Genomic DNA, 22,956 nt, shown 5'->3' on the forward strand with positions numbered 1-22,956 from the left:
TAAAAATAACCATGACAGGCAGACAAAGCATCCCAGTGTTTGCTTCACCTACAACACTTAGTCAAGAATGTGTCTGCAGAAGTTCACCAGGCATTTGTCTCACTGCTATACTAAAGGATACATTTTATGTTTGTGATTCGGAGAGAGAAAGGGTAAAAAATTCTTTATTATTTACTGCCCAAAGTCTAATGCAACTGTAGAACTCAGGGAATATCTGTCAGGTGACAAGGGCAAAGAATCACAGAAAGAGTTACTTTCTTCCAACACCGAAGAAGAAACCTTATGAGAAAAAGGAAACCGGTATTACCCCTAATGCTTCTCCTCCTTCTTCTCCGCTGCTGGGTAGCTGTCTTGCCTAGAGCATTCCCCCATCCATTCTGCCTTTGATTTTCACTGGAAGGCTCTTCTTGTGCTTGTATTTTTCCATAGTCTTTGTTTCCCTGCTTTGTCTTTCATGTGTGTTTTGTACTTCTGTCTCTCCTTTGTTGGCAATTATCTACTTCATTACATAAGCACATTTAGTTATTTGAAATGGCTTCTATATTACGGACTGTTGTACTTTACTAAGGATTTTGATGATGTCTGTGAGACATGCTGACTTTTAGATGGGCCTGGGATCGTGTACAAAGAAATGCTGGCTTAGATAAGCCCTGATCCTGCAAACACTTGTGCACATGAGTGGTCCTATTAAAGTCAATGGGATTACTCACATGGGTAAAGTTACCCACATGTATAAGGGTTTGCAGGATAAGGGCCATACTTTATGACGTCCTCTGTCTTGTCTTTCATGGAAATCTAATAAAGAATCGGAAAAAGAAAAGTGAAACATTGTGGGTTTGTCTTGAGTTTTTCAACCTTCTTCAACAAAGGATCAGATTCTGATACCCCCACCTGTCGTGGGTGTGCCTTACTGCATATGTTGGCTGAATGATTTCAGTGGGTCCATTTGTGGAGTAAGTTGCTATTCAATCTGAGTAAAGGCATCAGTAAATTCCAACTCTTAATACCAGACATTTGGTCTGTGTTCAGTTACAGCTCTGAGACATGGACATTCAAACAATGGACAATAAAGAGACAACTAGTCTTCACATTATGGTGTTATAGAAGAATTTGGAAAACATGACAGATAGACTATGTAACTAACAAAAAGCATTGGCGAGGATTGGACCTCGACGAACCCTAGTCAGATATCTTATGAGGAGAAACAGTCGATTTGCAGGACACATTTTAAGAGGGTCAGTGGGGGAGGCATGTTTACGGGCACAGGAAGGAAAAGCTGATGGCAGAAGAACGCGAGGCAGAAAAAGAAGATCTTGGATGGACGATGTGGATCAAAAGAATTAGTCATCAACAAAGAGATTAGCAGGGGACTGTACAGAATGGGCTACTCTGGTTGCAACCTCCAGCAATGGAGATGCCACATTAGAAGAAAGAGAAAGGTGTCAGAATCTGACCCATAGGCTGCAAATCTGCTCATGAAATTACCACGATGGTCTTAATTTCTTCTTCTACCACAGAGCTCTATGCATACATACTGAGCTTGCTTCTGATACTAGAAGAGGCATGATCTCCCCAATGATCTCTCACCAGATCCTTTCCCGCTCCCCTCAGCTGTATCCTGTCACAAAGGGAGACACACGCGCCCCAAATACCTTGTCTCCCTTCCCACATGAAAGGGTGGGATTCCCAGATTTTGGTCCTCATCTTCCAGCCAATTCAAAGTGAGACTTCCAGATTAAAAATCATGTATTTTAGAAAAAGTTTCCTTATCGGTGTTGCTAATAACACTGTGCTACTAATTCACGCACAGAGAATGGCACCGTCTTAATGAGAGAGATTTAGGGTGGGATTTTCAGTAGCACTGAGTACTGGTTTGACTCTGCTCCAATTGAGCAGACTGTGTTCTAGCCCCCAGATCCTACATGTAAATCCAGAACTAGCTCTAACACTGCCCCAGGGGAGAGGTATCTGCCACTCCCAGACGACACAGGAAACCAGGCCCAGGTGTGACTATATGCCATCTGCATTCACTTCAATCTGGTATGCAGCAGTATCTATTTTGCCATTCTATTCCGAGTGTTTGCCAAGTCTGACCTGGAAATACACAGTGAAATCTCTTACAACATAGTGGCTCTTATTTTAAACAAGCACTAAGTAGTAGTAATAAGAGAGTGACCCATATGAACATGTTAACCTGAGTGAAAGAAGCTGGATCCCCAGTAAACCACGGCAGTTCTACTGCAAACTGGTGGGGATGAGTGGATGCTTCTTGTTTTTTAAAATTGGCACCTGAGGCTAACTGCCAGCAGATGACATATGTTAGCTATCAATAAGCCACTGTGCCTGTTGTTTGCCCTGAACTTTACATATTCTCCAGTAGGAAACCCCTCCAGCACTGGAGTTACAAGATTCCTTTCACAGATGCCTCAATATTGTAGCCGTTTTGCGCTCACCCATATGATGCGGCCGGAATCTCTAAAGGAGAACAAAGGTCCCTGGTATAGTAGGCACATGGGGGAATGGTAGTCTCACCCCTCTGGCTGGTCTTACAATGAGACAATCGTTTTCCTCTGCTCTTGGATATCTGGTTCAATCAAACTCTTGTTTGCCTAGTTAAATGTGGCTTGGGCCATGGACTGGTTCTCATTTTAGTAGCATGTTTCCCAAGGAGAGAGGGCAGGGGCCTGTGGCCCTGAATCAGCAAGGTACTTAAGCATGTACTTACTTGTAGGCATATAAATAGTCCCAATGAAACCATGTAGCTAAGCATCATCTTGCTCCAGTGTGTTACCGTACAACTCTTTTCACCCCTCTCAACTCTAATGTGTTCTGGCTACCGGGACACACCCACCATCTCAAGGCTCTCTCCTGGCTGGGTGCCGACAACAGACTGAAATAATCATTCTTTCTGCTTCCCTCCTTCAGCACACATGCCTGCTGCCTCCCCCTTTCTCCACCACTCATAAGAACGACCATGCTGGGTCAGACCAATGGTCCATTCAGCCCAGTGTCCCATGTTCTGACCGTGGCCAGTGCCAGAGCTTCAGTGGGAAGTGTACAGAACAGGGCGGTTTTGGTGCGATCCATTCCTGTCTTCCCCGCCTGTCTTCCGGCAGTCAGAGGTTGTTAGGGTCACCCCAAGCATGGGGTTGCATCCCTCACTATCTTGGCTAATAGTCATTGATGGACCTAGCCTCCCTTACACCTGCCTCGAAGGGATCTGGTAGGAGGGCTCTAGATGCCAGAGGAACCTGTTCAACATGTTAAGAAATCAGGTCTCCAGAGAGGCCTTGATCCTTGGTATCTCTTCACCCTAATTGCCAGGTGTTGCTGTGGCAGAGAAGGGAACTGGTGCTCACAGAGGGGAAGTGACTTACCTACAGTCACACTGGAAGGCCTCTGTCAGAGCAAGGAATTTAAATCGGGTCTCCCAAGCCCATGTGCACTGGGCCATCCTTCTTTTCCTTCAGGATCAAGACTACTCTGGAGACCTGAACTGCTAATGCATGAAGGCTGTGGAACAAAATTCAGCCCTTTCTTATGCTGGTGTAAAACTAGAGCTCCTGCGCTGACTTCAGTGACTCAGGATTTACACCAGCATAACTGAGGGAAGAATTTGGCCTTTGAGTTTGTTCTGCAGGAGGAAAAGCACTTGCTCTTCCTGGGTTTAGAACTCATCGTTTAGAGCAAAAAATAGGGCAACGTGAGGTGTAATGAGAAATTGGAGGTGCAATGCAATGGAAAATCTGGCCCAGGTGTTTAAGGGAAGCCACACATGCACATCAAAGGGCAGAATTTAGCCCCGTGAAAGTAACAGAAAACTGCACCTACCTATGGATGCTGTCTTCAAGCTTTTTCACTTTGAGTTCATCCTCTTCTGACTGTCTCCTTCTGGCTTCTTCTTCTTCTGCTGAGCCAGCAGGAATACCTTGCAGTAGCCATTTTTCACGAAGTGCTTTTGACTACAAGGAAGAAAAGAGGAGAGTAGAAACAAGGAAAACTGTACTCCCTGAGCTGGAAGAGAAGCCAAATCTGCTTTTGAATATTTGATAGCCCCCACTGAATCACTAATTAGCACTTTAAGTATTATTCACATCATACACGCTGGCTAATCCTTGAGGGGTTTATCCAGATGTCAGGTCAGCCAGAAGTCAGTGTGTCAGTTTTACAGTATATACTATACGTGCCACTGATTTGTTAATCTGAAGTTATTTTTAATTCCTAACAAAAACAGAATATCCAACCACTCAAATTAACCAGTCCCAGAAGAAGTGAAATCTCAGCCCGGATACAGGCCATCTCATGAACTATAATGCAAGGGCTGGGAGGGATATATACATAAAATACTCAAAGAATCAAAAGCAAAGAGCCACATTCCAACAAAAAAAACAACAATGGGATCTAAACATAAAATGCTTTAAGAAAAGTTAAAATGATTAAGGCCATAGGTGGTTCACTGTGATTTTTAAAAACATATTTACCAAAAACAGTGCCTATGGAATGGTCACAAGCTCCTACCAGACAAAAGCAAACCAACAAAAAATCGCATATCAGTATCTGATCGTTTAGCAGCAGCTAGGTAATGAACATCACCCCAGGATTATGGCAGCAAGTGGCAGTAGCACACCCTCAATAAAAGGGCTCATTGGATTCTCACCATATTTTCCACATGCTTCCCCCAACCTACCAGCATTACTACAGTCTCATCTGGAGTGAGCGTCTACCAGCTAGTTGTCATCCAACGAGACACACTGCTGTGGATATACCGGTGGTTAGATATACTTAGGGTGTCAGTTTGCTTAAAGCACACTAGCTCATGCCTTCTCACTAACGCTCCTGAGGGTCCAATATACATGTGGAATGAGAGGGTAGACAAGATGGAACCCTGTGGAATGCTACACAACAGCACTTTAAAGAATGAAGGGTAATTGTCCAATGCCAACCTTCGAGGAAGAAAAAGGAACAATGAGAAAACAGAGTTGCTATGTCCACTATTGCTACAGTCAGCAAGTGAGTCAAGAAGACATCAAGATCAGTGGTGTTACAGACAGCTGATAGATTTCACATTAACAAAGTGCCTAAGTTAGTTAGGAGCACACAGCCCAGAGAATCCACGATGTAGCCTATTTGGGTGTCTCTGTTCAGAGGATTGTGTTGTAATAGGATTCTTTACAGCAGTTTGGTTTCTCACACATCTGATGAAAGCCAGTAATTTTAAAATCTCTGTAATCAATTTGCTATTTTATGTTAATCCTTTTTACAAATATTTCTTGCTTTGTTATTAAAAAAAACAGGGCGGGAAAACTGTATCCCCCATTCTCTTGCCTTTTCTTTCCTCCCTCTAGTTTTCCTAGCAAAGTAAAACAGCATATATTTTTAAAAAGTAATAACGGGTGAGATTTTCAAAAGCTCCTGAGTGATTTAGGAGCACGAGTCTTGAAGTCAACAGTCCTTGTGCGTCTGTCACTTATATGCTTTTGAAAACGTTAGCCAATAATGTCAGGGAAACATCAGGGGGTCACTGAGAACTTTAGCATGACATGTTTGCCTGTGCTCATTACACAGCCGAGTCTGATGTCATTATCCAAAGTGTAATCAATTGTGGGTTCGTGCAGTGTTACTGATGATAATCTTCAACCACAATTGTCACAGACAATAACTGTCTTTGTTTTGGGTGGTTTGCAGATTCTTCCTGAAGAATTGCATCAGCTGCTCAGAGAGCTTCCTTGGCTGGTATTTCAGTTTTCTATTCAACCCAAATTAATGCTGGCCATGTTAACATCTCCCTTGCTTTAATCGGATTCAGAGACAATAGCACTCACTCTGGACATACAAAAGTAGTAAAACAGGGTCACCCGGCCCAAGAAATGAAGAGGGAATAGTTACAGTGGGGCATCCAGGTCGTAGGCTCATACCTGGATGGCCCCATTCCAGCAAAGCACTTAAGATCATGCTTACCTTTAAGCATGTGAGTAGTCCCACTGACAACGGTAAGCATGGGCACAAGAAATTTGCTGGAGTGGGGCCCGAGTGCACAGCACCTTGCAGCTCGCAGTGAGCCTCCAATGATGACCACAGAGCTCGTCAGTCCAATCTGGGGCTGTCCTCATCTTTAACACAGGCATGTGGCCAAGTGCAGAATGGAATACTTGGCCTCCATGGGCCACACTCTAGTTTAAAAGACAGAGATGGGCTCAGATCAAAATTTCCAAATATGGAGACTCTTACTGCTGAGAGGACATTCAGATCGAGCATCGAGCTTTAGAGAAAGAGATCAAGCTCTAAAGATAAAGGTAAAGATTCCATTTAGAGTCAAGCAGATATGGCTTCAAAGCTCCTAATGCAGCCCTGAATTGGGCACAATTTGGTCCCTTAAGAAATAAAGAACCTACTTAATAACTGCTATGTATTTACTGTCAGCTGAATCCCAGACTGTTTTTCCATGTGCACTTACTGTTTTTTCCACGTGCACTTACTGCTCGAAGAGGAAAAAGCCAATCCCCTTCAGGGTAACGACGTATTTTAAGCCACTCATGATATTTGAAGGGCATGCGTCTTCTGTTTATGTTTAAGCTACAACTCACATTGCTTTGCCCCCCCTCCACCAAATTAAAAGCTGCCTTTTGGAAACCGTAAATGGAATGAATGTGGAACTTGGAACTGGAAACTGTCAATGTGACATTGTTGGGACATATTTCGGGGCAGGAAGGTCAGGATGGGTTAGAAATACTCTCTCCTTCGTGAGACTGTCACCACGTTTTATCTAAGATGGGCGAGGTGGTGGATGAGATGCAGTTGGCTTGTAATATTGGGATTTCTTTTCGCAGAGAGAAACAAAAAGGACTCAGATTCGAGGGAACGCACTAGAGCTACTTAATATCGCTTTGGGGAATCCAGCCTAGGATGCTTTGAGAAGAGAAGAAATTGAAGCATTTTTCAAAATATGGGTAACCTGTGCTGCTATGGTTGAGCATATTTTAAAGTATATTATTTATACACATGCACACATCACGGACATATAATAAACACACACACACCCCACATGTTCATGTAATATAATACACACACTATGGGAGGCATTCTCCCTCCTGCTATAGCCCCGGTACAGTGATGTGGCAGTGTATAAAGACAGAAAAGCCTCTTGGCATGCTTGGGCAGGATTCCCCCACAGCAGACATTTTGTTAGGCAGTGCCCTATGTGCTCCCCCCACGCCCCAAATGCCCCAACGTACGGGGTTGGCGGCCAGAGTTGGGAAAGGTGCATCGGGAGGGGGAGGGGGAGTTGAATTGCAGGGCTAAGGCCATCATGAGCAGCTTTGGGTTGTGGAGCTGCACGCAAGTAGCCCAGCCAGATGTTGCAATCCTTGGTGAGGCCTGGAATCGGGAGCGCAAAGAGTCACCTTTGCCTTCTATCTCCTACAGCTGTGCAGTTTGTGCGGTGCCTCTTAGAGATACAAAATCTCATCCTTGATATTTACATCATAGAGAAAATATTAATAATCTCTTAAATCTGCTAAGTGAAGCACTCAGAAGCTAGGAATTGCCAGAGTTAAGGCTGCAAGTGCAACCTTAACTTAGGCTCCTTGTACATATGCTTTGCAATATAGTCTCTAATTTACATGGTCACATACTGTCATTTCCCTAGGACTCCTGACTCATCTACTGTGAGCCTTAGCATTTATTGCTTGCCACATCTTAGGGCTTCTCTGCATACAAAAACTGCGTGGCTTTAACTATACCAATATTGCTAAAACAGCACAATCTCCCTGAAGTGACAGAGGCTATGTCTACACTGACGGCGGCAAAGTTGCCGCCATTAGATCGACTTATCTGGATCGACTGAGCAGTCAGTGAAGACCCGCTCAGTCGATCCAGAACCGCTTAGTCGATCCAGAAGTCGACGTTATTAATCCACCCACGCAAGTGGCGTAGTGCTGCGTCGAGAGGGGCGCAGTGCAGAGAAGACGGCGCACAGAAAAGAAGCAGAGACGTCGACGGGAGATACCCAAGTTCTTTGCGTACTTTGTGTAACTCCCTTCGACTGCCGCCGAATTGCGGAGGTAAGTGTAGACCAAGCCAGAGTTATAGCAATATCAATGTGTTTTATGTCAGTATAGCTTATTTCTGTACAGGAAGGGGAGTAAGCTATCCTGGTATAAGTCATCTTTATACTGGTATAACTACATCCACACTATGGGTTGTACTGATATAACTATCTTTGTTAAAAAAAAAAAATCACTGCAATAGTTATACCAGTACAAAAATAACTGTAAAGACCAGGCCTTCCTGTTACTATAGAACCCTGACTTACTCAGGGGGTAGATCATTCAATGGAAAATCAAATCATGTCAATGGAAATACTCCCACTGGCTTTATCGGAGGAAGATCAGACCCTCAGTACTCCAGGTTAGTACAGATCTCCTTAGTCAGCTGATGGGGCACGCATGAACTATTCAGCACTCTTACATGTCACTATCTACTTTGAGAGCATTTCCCTTAATTCTACCAATCTTCTTAATAATGTACAAGGAGGGGAAACAACTTATGTTGGGTGCTGGTGGGCAGATGGGAGAGAAGATGGAAATCAGTGTTACCAAGAATCAAGCCCCAACAGACACTGTGTCTGCAATAAATACAGAAATATGGCCTAATTTAATCACATTTATTGCAGTCTCAATGTTTGGCATTTACGAGACTAATTCCTTCAGGGTTTGAAGTTGTTTACTATTTGTCCTATTAAGGGACCATCGTGCAACCCCCTGAATGTGAATAGTGTAATTCAAGGCACATTGAAAATAACACACCTTTGCTTACAATGCTCTGTTTGGTTTTAATACTATATTAAACGTTCATTTAATTAATGTTATTTATTTTGACAGCATTTTCAAGTGCTGTTATACCCTTGAAAGTGACCCTGTAAAAATGTCATAGTTGGGTTCCATGCGTATTGTATTTCAGCAATCCCACATCAAATTTGCTGAATTAGGACCTGATTCTGCAGCCGTTACTCAAGAAGAGTAGTGCATATTCACACATGCGGCCCTCCGGCAGCCAACAGCACAGCTCCAGGGCCAGATTTTGCTACCTTTATTCTTTAAGATAAAATGCTGGCTCTCGTCTTTAAATCCAGTTAGTGCTACAACATTTTAATGTGGTTTCTTCACTCTGGTTTTGCTTTTTAAAAATAATTGAGAAACATCCTCTTGCTAAGGTCAGCTGTATTTGATGGTCACTATTTTTCTGGCTGCCAAGGATATTTCCAAGGAAACTGATAGTCTCGGGAGATCAAATAAAGTCAAAAGGTGACCCCCAGATAGCCTCCTCCACGAAAAGGTTATATTTGCTCTCGAGAAAAAAGTAATGGAAGTGGAACAATACATGCCACCGATGTTCTTTCAAACTGCAACTAATGGGACATCCCTGGTGCAATTCTACTGAAGTCAATGGAGTGACATCAGGGTTGGCTTTAGCCTGCAATCTTTCTCCGTGCCCAATAGCTTTTGAGACCTGAAAGTCATTGGACATTCTACTATCAATTTTACACCAGAATAGAAAACTCTGATAAGAGGTGTGTTACGCTGCAAAACAACCATTTCAGCCTATACATCAAACTTAAAGGGATTCTATCAAGACTTTCGCCTTTGAAGTTTACTTAATTTAATAAAAAAAATACCATGTCACATATAATTGGTTAACATATCAGCCGTCCCTCCTTCCCAACTGAGGGCTGTAACAAAACAAACAGAAAAGGGCTTCTCTGCTCTTCTCAACAATAAATCCAGGCTGTCGACTCTCTTCAGAACGATGGGTGCGCGACGTGGGAATATGGTTTCACACTGTGTTACCCATCTGCCCTGCCTCTCCAGTCTCGTGGACAGGTAGAATGCAGAGATGTAGAATAAATCCCATTTCTTGCTGAGAGCAGGATTCTTGAATATTTCAGGCCCCTGGCTGCTCAAGAAGAGAGTAGACAAGGCAAATAGGAAAGAAAACTGTGTGAACAGGTGCACCTCCAAACCAACATCCAGTTGGTGCATCCCGTGTTAGGCCTGTCAGCTTTGATAAGGTCTCTTTCATATCTACAAACATTTTCTGAACCCTTGAAAGGGTGAACAGTTTTGTTTCATTGGGGATCTACCGCATCTACCGACTGTATGTGTTTGTGGGATAAAAATTAACTTTCAGGGCAATATTTTAAATAAATGAAGCCTAGGACCACATGCTAACCTGCATGCGCATTTTCACACTTCTGTTTGTATCCTCATTCACATGACCCCACACAAGCAGAGCATTTGTACATTCCAGATACCCATCTGAGCAAGCAGTTGTGCTAACTGAACCTATTTTGGGTGCCTACCGCTGCTCCTGGCACTCGGACCTCATTTTCAAAGCTGGACATGCACTGCCAATCTGGTTTCCCCGAAGCATGAGCTCAAATGAAAAGAAAGAATTTGCTTTAGCTATTTTCATGGGCCTTTTAGGTTCAACGCTCAAGGCACAGGGGTTTACTGACATGAATATCTGCAGACAGCAAATGTTCAGCAAATGAACTCATGTACTTGTTTTGCAGTGGTATGGGACAGGGACAGGGACAGTGCTAGAGACAAAGTCCTCAAACTCCACTTATAATCTTGACACAAAGTCAATTAAACAAATCTTATTTAATCGAGGATCTGTCTGCAATTGTCCCAACCATGGCCATGCACATAAATGAGATGGGACACTGCTTGACACAGCACGGGAAGAGGATTCCTAAATCTCTTTGCCCGTGCCCTGCCACAAAGGCAACGAAATCAGAAAAGGATCTGACTTCAAAACTATAAGTGACACACACACACACACACACAATACGATGAGAGAAAATTAGCTTTGGACTCTGCATTCAGCCAATAAATCTTTGTGATCTAATTTTTCTCAGAATGATGTGTCTGGGAAATCCATGTGAACCAGAGAGGATAAGACTTTGCATTCAAAAGATTTCCCAGGCATGGAGTAGAAGAACTGAAATGTCATACAACACTTTGACAATACAGCCCTTCCACTGAATAAGGGAATACAGTGCATCGGGACACCAGAATAATAAAATGCATTAAGGATAATCAGGAGCATTAAGATTTACTCTTTGTATTTCAGAAATCACCAAACCTAAACATTCTGGAGCTGCTAGTGTCCAAGAAAGAGCAGACCCCAGCTCTGTTCTTCACTGGCCACATGGGCTGTACAGTGCAGACAGTAAGATCATTTTTGTCAGTCAGCTAAGCAGATGAGACTCAGAAGGCGCACTCGGAGCATTAGAACCGGCTTGTGCACGTAGGCGGAACAAGCATCTGCCTAGGATGGCAAAACTTAGGTGGCAGCAAAAAAAACTCACCAAGCACAAAAACCCAATAATTCTGGGATTCCTCTCATTTCCTTGCCCTGCAGCACCAGCAGGTGCTCAGAACTGCATCTTTTACATTACTCGCTTGCTAGCCCTGCCTCAGATGGTGCTGTTTACACAGCAGTCCGCAGTCCCTGTGCTGAGCAGCTAATTGGGTCTCAGTTCCAGCAGAGTGCTGATCAGAGCTAGTGCTGGCGTTGTAGGGATATTAGTTCCTCTGCCAGCAGCCCCTCCCCCAGTCTCTCAGGGGGAGGGGATGGATGGTTTCTCTGGATGTAGTGTGAACAGGTGCTTTGGTGATGGATACCCATTAAACTTGCCTTGATAAATCTCCACATGCAAAGAGGATTTGTGGACGTAAACTGGATATAGCAAGCAGATCCTTGCCAACGGTATCTGTGCAAGATTCAGAGGCTGCTTCTTAAGGTTTAGTCCTTGACGCTATTTTACGTGTTTTGCAAGTGAACAGACTAGCCTGGCTGTGCTCCAAAAATCTACTGGTGTTGCTCAGACGACAAAGTTATTTTACCATCTGCAGTTTTCATGTGAAATGTGAGTGTCTGAGGATACGTGTAAAAGAGGAGCTGTATGGCCATTTGCAAAGGGAGCAAAACTCTAACTTCCTCTAACAAACAGTGGATGTAAAAAAGCTGGTGCTGCGGGGGAAGGAAATGGGAGGAATCCCAGATGGATTTTATTTTTGTGCTTGGTGAGTTTTTTTGCTGCCACTTAAATTTTGCCATCCTAAGCAGATGCTTGTTCTGCCTATGTGCATAACGTAAATGACTCCAGCACAGGGGAGGGCACTAAGTTTCATGATGCTAGTGCGATCTGGGGCACAATTTTTTGTGTCACACAAATTCTGTCCTGCAGTACGCAACTACAATGGAACATGCTTATTCTTTTCTAAAGAAAGCAACTATGGTGCACACAGCTGTATCTCAGCCTTGTCCTGATTAGGAAATGAAGTTGTGCTTGAAAACACATTAGTTAACATGAATTTAATCCCAATTTAGCACCTAGTGGAGACACAGTTTAACACCTTGAAAACGTGTTACAGTAAAATCTGCCTTAGAGACCGTCTGTTATGAGTGACTACTTGCAGAGGCCATGGAACACCAGCACTATCTGGTGTGCAAACCTTTGAAAAGAGACCATCACTTACAAGTAACCACTTTTGTTAATTCCTATGGGTGATCGCTCTTGGCAGGTGATCGCTCTTGGTCTGTGGCTGGTTGAAGACGCAGTCAACCTTAGACTTCCACTTAAGATCAGCAAGGACCAGCTAACACAGTGGTTCCCAACCCGTGACCCGCAGGGTCTTTCAAAGTGGCCCACCGCTCCCCTCCCACTGACTGTAGAAGGGAGCCGCTGCCTAAGGACCCAGGCGGGAAGTGCGTTGCTGCAGGGCTACAAGACCGGTGCAGGCTCCTTGTTGCAGCCAAGGGGATGGCAGATCAGCGCTTCCCTCCCCTGGCTCCAGCAGGGAGCACGGCAAAGCGCTCTGCCTGGGTCCCTAGGCGCTGGGGTCCCTGCTGGAGCCAGAGGGAGGGGAGCACTGATCTCTCATCCCCCTGGCTGCAGAAGGGAACCACTGCCTAGGTACCCAGGTGGAACGCACGGGGCTACAGGATGCCTGCAGTTTCCCTGCTGCAGCCAGGGGGATGGGAGATCAACAAGGAGGCTGCCTCCTCGCTGAACTCCTGTCTGGCTGCAGTGGGGGAAAAGTGGGAGAAGGAGGCTGCTGGCGGAGCAGCCAGGACCCACCATGTTTGAGGACAGGGACAGGACTGTAAAAATCAGTGCCTTCCGGTTTGGCCTACCCTTAGCAGGCCACCCACCATGACTTAGCTAACAGGCCATGTGCGTCAGTGTGTAGTGACAGTCACTCATCTACACCAGTGCTTTGTCTGTGAGTGTGACACATGCTGTGAGTCATTTGTAGGTGTAAAATAGTGAATGTAAAAAATAAGCACAGTAGCATCAAAATGTTTACTTTAAATATATAGTGATTGGTGGTCATTAATGGTGTCTGCGTCAATACATTTTTTATGAGCTGATAGACTGGGGGCCCTTCAAGGTTGTACAAATGATATTTGTGGCCCTCGAGCCAAAAAGGTTGGGAACCACTGAGCTAACACCTGTTTAAAACTGTTTAAATAGAGTTAATCAAATATTTTCACATTATTGATTAACATTTTTGTTTTTTTGCTTTTTAAAGATGTTTTTCAACCAGTGTATAGAGTGGTTGCATTTTTTTTTTTAATGTAGATGAAAAAGTTATAGCAAAAAATGTTTTACTTTTTCCAACCAGCTGTAATGTTAAACAGTACCTATACTAAATGCAAAGTTGTGATTAAAATTACATTAGCTAATATGCTTTCAAATATGAACTAATTCCAAAGTTTTAGGATTGGTCTACACACAGATCTTGTACCAGTTTAGTTACGTCAGTTAGTGGTGTGGTGTTTTTTTGTTTTGTTTTGTTTTTTAGAACGGAATAGTTATACCAGTACAACCATTAGTTTGGAAGCAGTTATGCTGGTGCAGTGGTGCTTTGTACATGTATAGCATATTCCCCATCCTTTATGGGAATCATCTGTATCAGTATAAGCACATTTCTATCAGTATAATCCATAGTAGGGGGGTTATACTGCTGTAACTATACATTTAAAATGGTGCAAACTATTGCATGGGGACAAGGCCTTAGCTTCTGTTTTGGAAGCAGGGCGAATGTTTTGGAAAAGCAGATGTGCATGTGGAGGTCAGTACATGAGACGCTGGGGGAGGTCTCATGCACAAAAATAACTGTTTGAACATTACAAGCATCATCTGCTGTTGTTACAAGAAACACCTCATATTACTGTCACTGAAAAAGTTTAGAGAAAAGTCTCTCTTTTTCTTATTTGTTATAGCTGATGCATTTGACAGCCCTTTAATTGACTAGTCAGTCAATCATTTACCCCTATTTATGCAAGTCTTCTACACAGCAACAGGGATAGAAATAAGTAACAGGGAAACGGGAGTGTAAATATTACAAAAATTGGCCAGGAGACCAAGGAGTAAGAACAGACAGGAAATTATTTATGTCCTTTTCTTGAAATTGACTAGAGTTTGACTCAGTTGTGTCCCTTTACTATGTGAAGAGATCATAGAAAGGGCCCTTTCTTGTGCCAGCTCAATATAGTAGACTTAAAAGTTCAAATCAGCTTTAACAACTATACCTACAGTTTTACACACTCACAACTTGATTTGCACATACAAACTAGAGTGACCAGACAGCAAGTGTGAAAAATTGGGATGGGGTGGGGGTAAATAGGCGTCTATATTAGACAAAGTCCCAAATATTGGGACTGTTCCTATAAAATAAGGACATCAGGTCACTCTAACAGAAACCACAACCACATCTGAGAAGTCTGGTGATTGGCTATCTAAGTGATCTACATATTCAACTGCGGTCTGCATACACAAATCTGAGATTTTGCACATATGAACACATGGGTGAAAAAACTGTAGCTGCCTTTATCGAGGCTGGCTTGGGGCCACTTTGAAAATGTGTCAGTTACTTCGTGGCCTCACAATAAGTTTGCCATAGACAGATCATGCGTAACGATGAATATCAGTGTAAATAGTTTTTGCATCACAGCTAAGCTGGTCATGTCTCATAGTTAAAGATCATGTTGCTGTCTAAAACATGTAAACCAAGTGCACGGTTATGATGTCTATACAACGAGAAGAAACTAAGCCTCTTTAGTCTAGATGACTTATTATAGATTAATAAAACAAGACAGTAAGCTAATAGAAAATCTCCATGAGAGAAAAAACAGAGTTTGTGTCTCACTCACTGAGATCATTCATCCAACTCAAAGGTCTGTCCTCACTAGGAGATTACTTAAATATCAGGTGGACCACTCATACTGGAATCATAGCCACACCGCCATTGACAGCTATAGGTTTTTTAACATTTACATCAGGGCTTAAAATTGCAGACAAAGTCAATCCCATGTAGCCCGGGCTAAAAACTGTGACCTGACAGCTCTGTCTACATTTTTTAAACTTAAAAAAAAGAAAAAAATGTGAATGATAAAAATAGTTGTACTGAAATCGATTTTTCAGCCAGGTTCTTGGTGTCTAATTTTCAGTATGTCTCACGGGGATGGGGCCAGGTTGGCCTACACTGTCATGCTGGTGTATGGCAGGATGATGACAATATGTCAGTCCCAGTTATTCAGAGAGATGTGTGTTTTCTGGAAATGGTGGTTAAGTAGTTGCAGGAGAACAAATGATGAGCAAACCTTTTAAGTTTGGGAGTTTGGATTCAATCAGGATGAGCACAAAACAGTTCAGATGCCAAATCTTTAGCTGGTTTAAGTTGACACAGATACAGTGAATTCAATTGTGCAATGCTGATTTACACCAGCTGATGATCTGGCCCCTGGCAGATGTCTATCCAAATCTTAGCTGAACTAGCCAAAGCGGAGATGGTTTTGACCCCAAATCCCGGAGGCGAACGCCACTGTTCTTTGGTGGAAATTTCAGATCTGGAGCAGTCCTATCTCTAATCTCAATCTCTTTACTCAGCACAGTCAGAATGAAAACTTTACTGCAATCTACCACACAGCTTATTTGCATTTCTGGTTCCACTGTGAGCCAGAAGTTTGTTTACTTTTAAAATCCAAATACTCACTCCAGATTCACTTCTGGAAAGAAAATGAGCCAAGATTTTGGAGGCAGGGAAAGGTATTATTTTTCTTCTGGACCTGGTCACCATTCATTATGCAAAACTGCATGAGCTGTTAGGAGAGTCTATAGCCTCCACTCTACAAGGACAAGTCCTGGGAAGAAGACTTGTTCTACTCAATGTTCAAGCTTCCGTATGCTCTGAGTTATCACCCCCTTCCACACACATCATTCAATCACAAAATGCTAAAAAAGGGCTTCAGCCCAAGGGTTAAATTCTGTAATTCTATTGGGAATAATTATACTCACTGTTTTAAAAAGCTAAATCTGGGTCATGTGGACTCTTTCTAAAGCAAGTATCAGGTCAGTGGGAGGGGGAGATCATGCACGTGAGATGCTGAGTTCCCCTAAGGATCTTTGGAGATACACAAGCCTCCTGAAGTCAGTTTGGCACAATCCCTTTAAAATAAAAAGTGCCAGACTGGCAGAGATAATGCTCTAATATAGCTGTCACTTAAAGAAACTTGAGCACTAGTTTTTGTGTATTTTGAGAAGGACTCCTGACACATCAAGAAACTGTAATCTCAAGCCACTACCTGGCATGGGCAAACCAGCAGTACAAATACGTAGGAAAGGTAAGCTCTAAAATACTCTCCATTTTAAATACCTTTGCTCCTTTACTGTACAGTGTATGAGTGCTCCTCAGATAGTGCTATTTGAAAGCTCAATGATATGAGCTTATATTATAGTTATATGTTCTGGAATTTAACATGATCATATTGAACAGGTGGGTACAAAAATCACCTCAGAGCATTTAAGGGGCAGAAAAAATGCCCGGTGCCTATCCTATTATGCAGATTATACTAGAGCCTGATTGAAGAGTCCAATATTATGCAGAACAATGTATTTAAATCAGTTAACATAGCAATGAATCACTGCAAAACTGGATTAGTGCCATTTCTCCCCCATTCTCTCACTGAATGCAGAACCCTGCCAACCAGGAAATAGAGAAGCAGGCGACATGCTTCAGGTGCCTGTGTATAACTCAGCAGGTAGAGGGCAGGACTGACTAATGTTGGCTGCTCTTCCTTTCTTCCTGCTGAAGTTGATCAAACAGAAATCTCTACATTACCCCTAATTGATAAGAGAGGGTCAAATTCTGGGCTGATTCACACACGTCACTGGGGTTGAGCAGGGAGCAAAAATAGCAGAGTTTGCCCATAGGTGCCCTCACCATTAGCAAATTTATTTCCCCTCCTTTCAAACCTGCTCAGGCATCACTGGATTGAAACTCACTTGATGCTTCCTGTTCTAGAGGACTCTACCAGGTTGTGCACAACTGCGTCAGGCACTGCACAGATAGATCATAAATGGACCTGCGCTACACCAAAGAGTTTACAGTAACTCAAACTATAATGTAATCTGGTTTTTATGCTGTTCAGGAGAGTGCACTGTAATTACACTGTAATTATTCTGATATATAGAATCAGAGAAATGGAGGGACCTTGAGAGGTCATCAAGTCCAACCTCCTGCGCTAAGGCAGGAGCAAGAAAACCTAGAACATCCCTAACAGGTATCCGGCGAAGTTCTCCTTAAAAACCGTCACTGATGGGGATTCCATAACCTCCCTTGGAAGTTGCAGAGCTTAATTAGCCAGATAGTTAGAAAGTTTTTCTTAAACTTAACCTAAATTGTCCTTGCTGCATATTAAGCCGATTACTTCTTGTCCTGCCTTCAGTGAGATGGAGAACAATCGATCCCCATCGTCTATATATTCTTTAGATATAATCATGTATAGTACATTGAACATTCTATAGTAACATTTTAGGTACAGGGCCAAATTTTGCTCTCCGTTACACTTACACAACTCCATAGAGAGGATGGCCCAGTGGCTTGGGCACTAGTCTGGGAACCCAAGTTCAATTCCTTGCTCTGCCAAAGATATTCTGCGAGATCCTGCGCAAATCACTTACTCTCTCTGTGCATCACTTCCCCACGTGTAACTAACCGGATTTGGCTCATTTCATGCCTGAAAAATGACTTCACTCTAGTTATATTGCAGTGCAATTGATATGTACTTTGCTATGGACCAGTGAGTGAGTGGTAATGCTAATGGGAGTGCAAATGTTGACAAATATTTGTAGTGGCTTTTTTGCTGAGTGAAAGTTTAATGTAAGAATTTAATTTTCTAGCATAAATAGGAATTAATAATTATTCATTTACAAAAGTTAGCTTCATATTTCCAAACTATTGCCTATGTAAATTGGTGTTTGTGTCTGTTTGACAGCGGTTTTTATAAGAGAGTGAATAAGCTGAGGACAGCGGTATGATCATGTAGTAATAAAATTAAAAAAACATTCTTTTTAGCTAAAGAAGTTTCAGCTAAATCCATGTAGTAACTAACATAATGTCTATATAATAAAAAGACATCTATCCTATTCAAATAAAAGTGATAATTACTTTGCAGATTAAGTCTTCATACCCTGTAGTTATTTAAAAAATACATATTAACCCAGAAAGATCATTTATATTGATATCCTTGAGGTTCATGAATTGTGCAATAAATTCATGTATTGTAACAACTAATGGAACTATAATGAAGGCATTTTTCATTCACTTTGTAAGTTCAATATTACAGTGTTGGTTGCTATAATATTATTGGCAGTTACCATATAACACTATTATAAACAGTTTTATAAATTCTGTTTAACTGAATATGGAGGCAGTTAGGTCTTGGAAGAAATACTATGTTAGTTGTAATACAGATCTTATTAGAGGTTGCGGATATCATCCATAAATGCAAGAGGCTGACCAAGTAACTTCTTAGATTCAGCTGCTGCCTATGTGATATACCCACACAAACAAACAAAACCATTACATGGTGTCAAAACATTCAGTAATGTACCTGAACAAGGTTAACAAAGTCAGGTTTGTTTTGCTCATCTTTTTGAACCCAGACTCTAGTTCACGGATTTTGTAAAACTTCAAATTTCACCAGGTTTAGCCACCCCTGTTTCTGAGGTCATGTAAGCATACGTCAGGTGAATTGTGAAGCATGAAGTTAAAGGTAAGACACTGCATAACAAGACCCTCCGTAGTATGAGAGAGAGGAAGGATTGTCTTAGGGTTAAGGAATAAACTAGAGGGTGATATTTTGTACTGTGACTCTAAAAGGAGCAACACAGAACTTGCAGCCCTGGGGGAGGGGGTTTTAAGCCTCCTTCATGCCTTTCCACTCCTGGGCTACACTGGGGCCTGAAGAGGCCCCACCCCAGTGTGACTTAGACAATTCAGTGCCCGTCTGAATTATGGTAGCCTCCTCGGGCTGCTTTATGGACTGCAGCTCTACCCAGAATCTTCACAGTGTTGCATCCTGAGGGCCTCCCCAGCTGTGCCTCTTATGCCAGGGCCTCAGGGTACTCGGAAGGATAGCATTCTGGCTGTCTCTCTCGGAGCCTGTATTAGGGGAATTCTCTCCCAGCCAGAACTGGGACTTTTAGAGCCCCTTTTCATGCCACTCTGGCTGTTCCTTTTACCAGGTGTAAAGGAGCCAGAGCAAAATGCTAAGTTCTCACTCTGACAATCTGGAGGCCCATCCTTTGGTTCCTGCTCTGCACAGACATTCTATGGACAAGTCACAGAATAGATTTGTGCCTCAGTTTTCTCATCAGCAAAACAGGCATAATATTTATCTAACCGTGAAAAGTGTTTGTAAAATACTTAGTGAAGGCCATGTTAGGCATGCAACTGACTAATTCTAACCCGTGCGAGATAGAATGCATAATATCCTGCCTCAAATCACAGTCAGCTCTGACATTGGGTCCCTCAGCCTGAGCCGTGCATACAAGAGAAAAGTGAATGAACTGTGTGTACGGCGAGGCATTTAGCCAAGGACTAATTGCTCTGAACCACCTGAGAACTGCAAGGAATCTAGTTTAAAATGCTTGTGGAGAGTTACTGCTTTTATATTTTTTTCCAGTGTGATTAACTGTATGAATTTATCCAGATACCTGTAGTATTCAGCACCCTTATTAGGTAACCAAACATATCATTTTATACAGTATATTTAACAAAATATTATAACAATATCTCACAAAAATGAACTAAGTAAGTACCATTATGATGAAGGCTAAAATTCTGGGATAAACATCCCAGTTTTTATACTTACAGGACCAACCCAGCTATTACAGTCGTAGGATTAATTCAGATATTTAAAGACTTTTCCCGAGCAACGTTGACTAATTTTAACAAGCTCCAATACAAAGTCCTTTTGCTCTGCACGGACATTAGTGATCCCCTGGAACTTCTGGTAAGTAGGAAGGTTTGCTTAAACCAGTCTGCAGTACTTTTGCGGCATGGACAAGCGTCCCCTATAGAAAGGGTTGAAGCCCATTTCATTTATGTTCTAAATCAAGCTTCTGTCTAGAGTCTCTGAAACAGAGAGGCTAGCATACTTACCTACCTCTGTGTCACAGTTTGGGACCTAGATTCATAGCTGGTGTCAGTTGGCCTTGACCTGTGGATTTCAATGGAGTCACACTAATCTGCACCAGGTGAAGGTCTGGCTTTGGGAGTTTAAAGGAGAATATGATGGCACCATGGCATTGAATCTTGGAGACTAACGGACCATTAGATTTTTTTTTTCTACAATACTTGATGTGAGTCAGGCAGGACAGACAACATTTTGGTTGGCTGCCTGCAGCTCCGTATAATTGACCATCACACGAATGAAGGGTACCCACCAGAGTATCCTGGGTCCGTCTGCTTCCATGCAAACAAACAAAAGTATGGTGTCACCCCTCCCACAGGATCTATGATCCAGGATAAGTCTCTGCTGCCAAAGCAGCATTTTATCTGTCTTCATCTTCTGGCTTTTATCTGCTATGTCTGCTTCAAGAGCAACCAAGAGATAGTCCTGATTTGTCTGGTGAGCATAAAACTCTCATCAGAAATCCCCAGGTGTTCACTCCAGGGTCAAAACATCTAGAAAACAAGCGAATCGGGTGCACTCGGATCCCCACACCCTCTAGGGTTTTCCTTTCTGGGAATAAAATCTGTCTCGACCTACCCCTAAAGTTTTGCTTTTTAGCTTCCCATGGCTTCCTCTGATCCCTTCTAGGAAGGGCCTAGCAGTGGTAAGGACCATCTGTGGAATATCTGGCATAGAGTTGGGTGGCACAGAATGTGAACAGTTGGCTCTACATAATCCTTGAAAGAGGCTCCAGTTTAGAGGGCATGCTGGGGCCATGAGAGTGTGTGGCTGTGGCAGTCCTACAGCTCATATATTCTTCAGCTCAACAATGATCGTAGGGACTGTTGCAGTCAGAGCACAAGTTAGGGCAGCCCACAGGGCTGCTGTAACCTGTGCTACTGTCTGCACCAGCTACGTATAAGGGAAGCATTTTGTTCTTCCCCTTGGTCATTGTGCCAGGCTCAGCACTGGTGCAGGGAGGGATCAGGGCCATAGCCTCAATACAAGTACATTTCCTCACTCCCAAACTCAAAGATATTTCATGCAACCATATATTGTCTTAATTCTGACCTCCCGGACTTTCCATTGATTGTTACTATTATTAGTCTCGCTCCAGCCATGAGTCAAATAATAAAGGGAATTACATACATAATTATCCCATGCATCACTTGGGGAGTATGTGCAATGGTCCAGATCCTCAGCTGGTGTAAATCAACTTAGCGCCACTGAAGTCAATACAGTGACACCGCTTTACACCAGCAGAGTATCTGACCCAATAACAATACTTTATATAGTTTTACTTGCCCCCAAGGATGATGATAGTTTTATACCTAACTACATACACACAACAAAAATACAGTGCAAAAAGGAAGTAATCAGAAACCAGCTTTCCAAAAAACCCTAATCAAATTGGTTTGCTTGGAGTCAGTTAACATGGCAAAGAAGATACCCAGTTTGCAATAAGAAGGCATCAGAGATGCATGCTATCTTCCCAGCCAGAGTGTGATCCTGCATACCCTGTCACATTAACTCATGGGTAGCCACAAGTAATTCTCCCTCTAGGATCTAATGGCAGCCTGAACAAAATGGCAACTCGTGTTGCCCCATAGGAATGCAATCATGTTATCTCCTGATAATGCAGGAGACAAAGTGTGTCACCACTAGGTTTGTGGTGACAGTGATGGAGCATTTGCTTAGGTTGCAATCAATTACTTGGACTTAAATTCATTATGTCTAAAACCCACAGCACAGTTTACAGAATATTATGATGGAGATTTAGAGATATATGAAAAGAATCCTGTTTGTAGCACCACTGGAAGTCTGGTCTTTGAGCATGAGTGTGTACAGAATGTATTACACACACACTGAACTCTGTATACTGGATTAATGAAGAGAGGGCTGATAAGGTGGGCAAATAATCATGAAAAATATATGTGACTTTGTAATTTAGTACATAGATGTCTCCTCCACATAGTGCATTTTACACACACACACACACACACACACACACACACACACACACACACACACACACACACGAGTGTATGTGTTTTATATATAATGCACACACAGTATAATATAGTAATTTTAAAATAAACTCCAACACGCTTGATGTGAGGACAGATCAAAAGCCAAATCTTGCTGGTTTTACTCGAGTGAGTCATCTTATTGAATTCCATAGGATCCCTTGACTGAGTTAGTCCAGCAAGATTTAGCCCCAAATACAGAGTTGTCCTTTTCTTCATTGGATACAAAAACATCCTGTCTGTGTGTTTTTCCCCCTTTCTCACATGCATACAAGCAGAAGGCAACCTTTCCTACTTGAAGCAAAAATAGAAATAATTGGATTGATTTTCAAAGGTGCTGAGCACCTGCAGCTCTCACGGACTCTCATGGAACCGGGATTGCTCAGCACATTTGAAA

The 22,956-nt window shown here is 42.6% G+C and overlaps 1 protein-coding gene across 5 annotated transcripts in view; it reads right to left on the reverse strand.

Annotated features, from left to right (window-relative positions):
• PALM2AKAP2 (PALM2 and AKAP2 fusion) overlaps positions 1–22,956 on the reverse strand; it is a 394,465-nt gene that overhangs the window by 254,208 nt on the left and 117,301 nt on the right. For all 5 annotated transcript variants that reach the window (XM_067553247.1, XM_067553252.1, XM_067553245.1 and 2 more), the window contains exon 3: positions 3,832–3,962. In XM_067553247.1, the coding sequence (XP_067409348.1) occupies positions 3,832–3,962 (131 nt within the window). The remainder of the gene's footprint in view (positions 1–3,831; positions 3,963–22,956) is intronic.

Source organism: Emydura macquarii, unplaced genomic scaffold (assembly GCF_026122565.2).
Source record: "Emydura macquarii macquarii isolate MOO-44397 ecotype Brisbane River unplaced genomic scaffold, CSIRO-AGI_Emac_v2 contig_1451, whole genome shotgun sequence".
NCBI lineage: Eukaryota > Metazoa > Chordata > Testudines > Chelidae > Emydura > Emydura macquarii.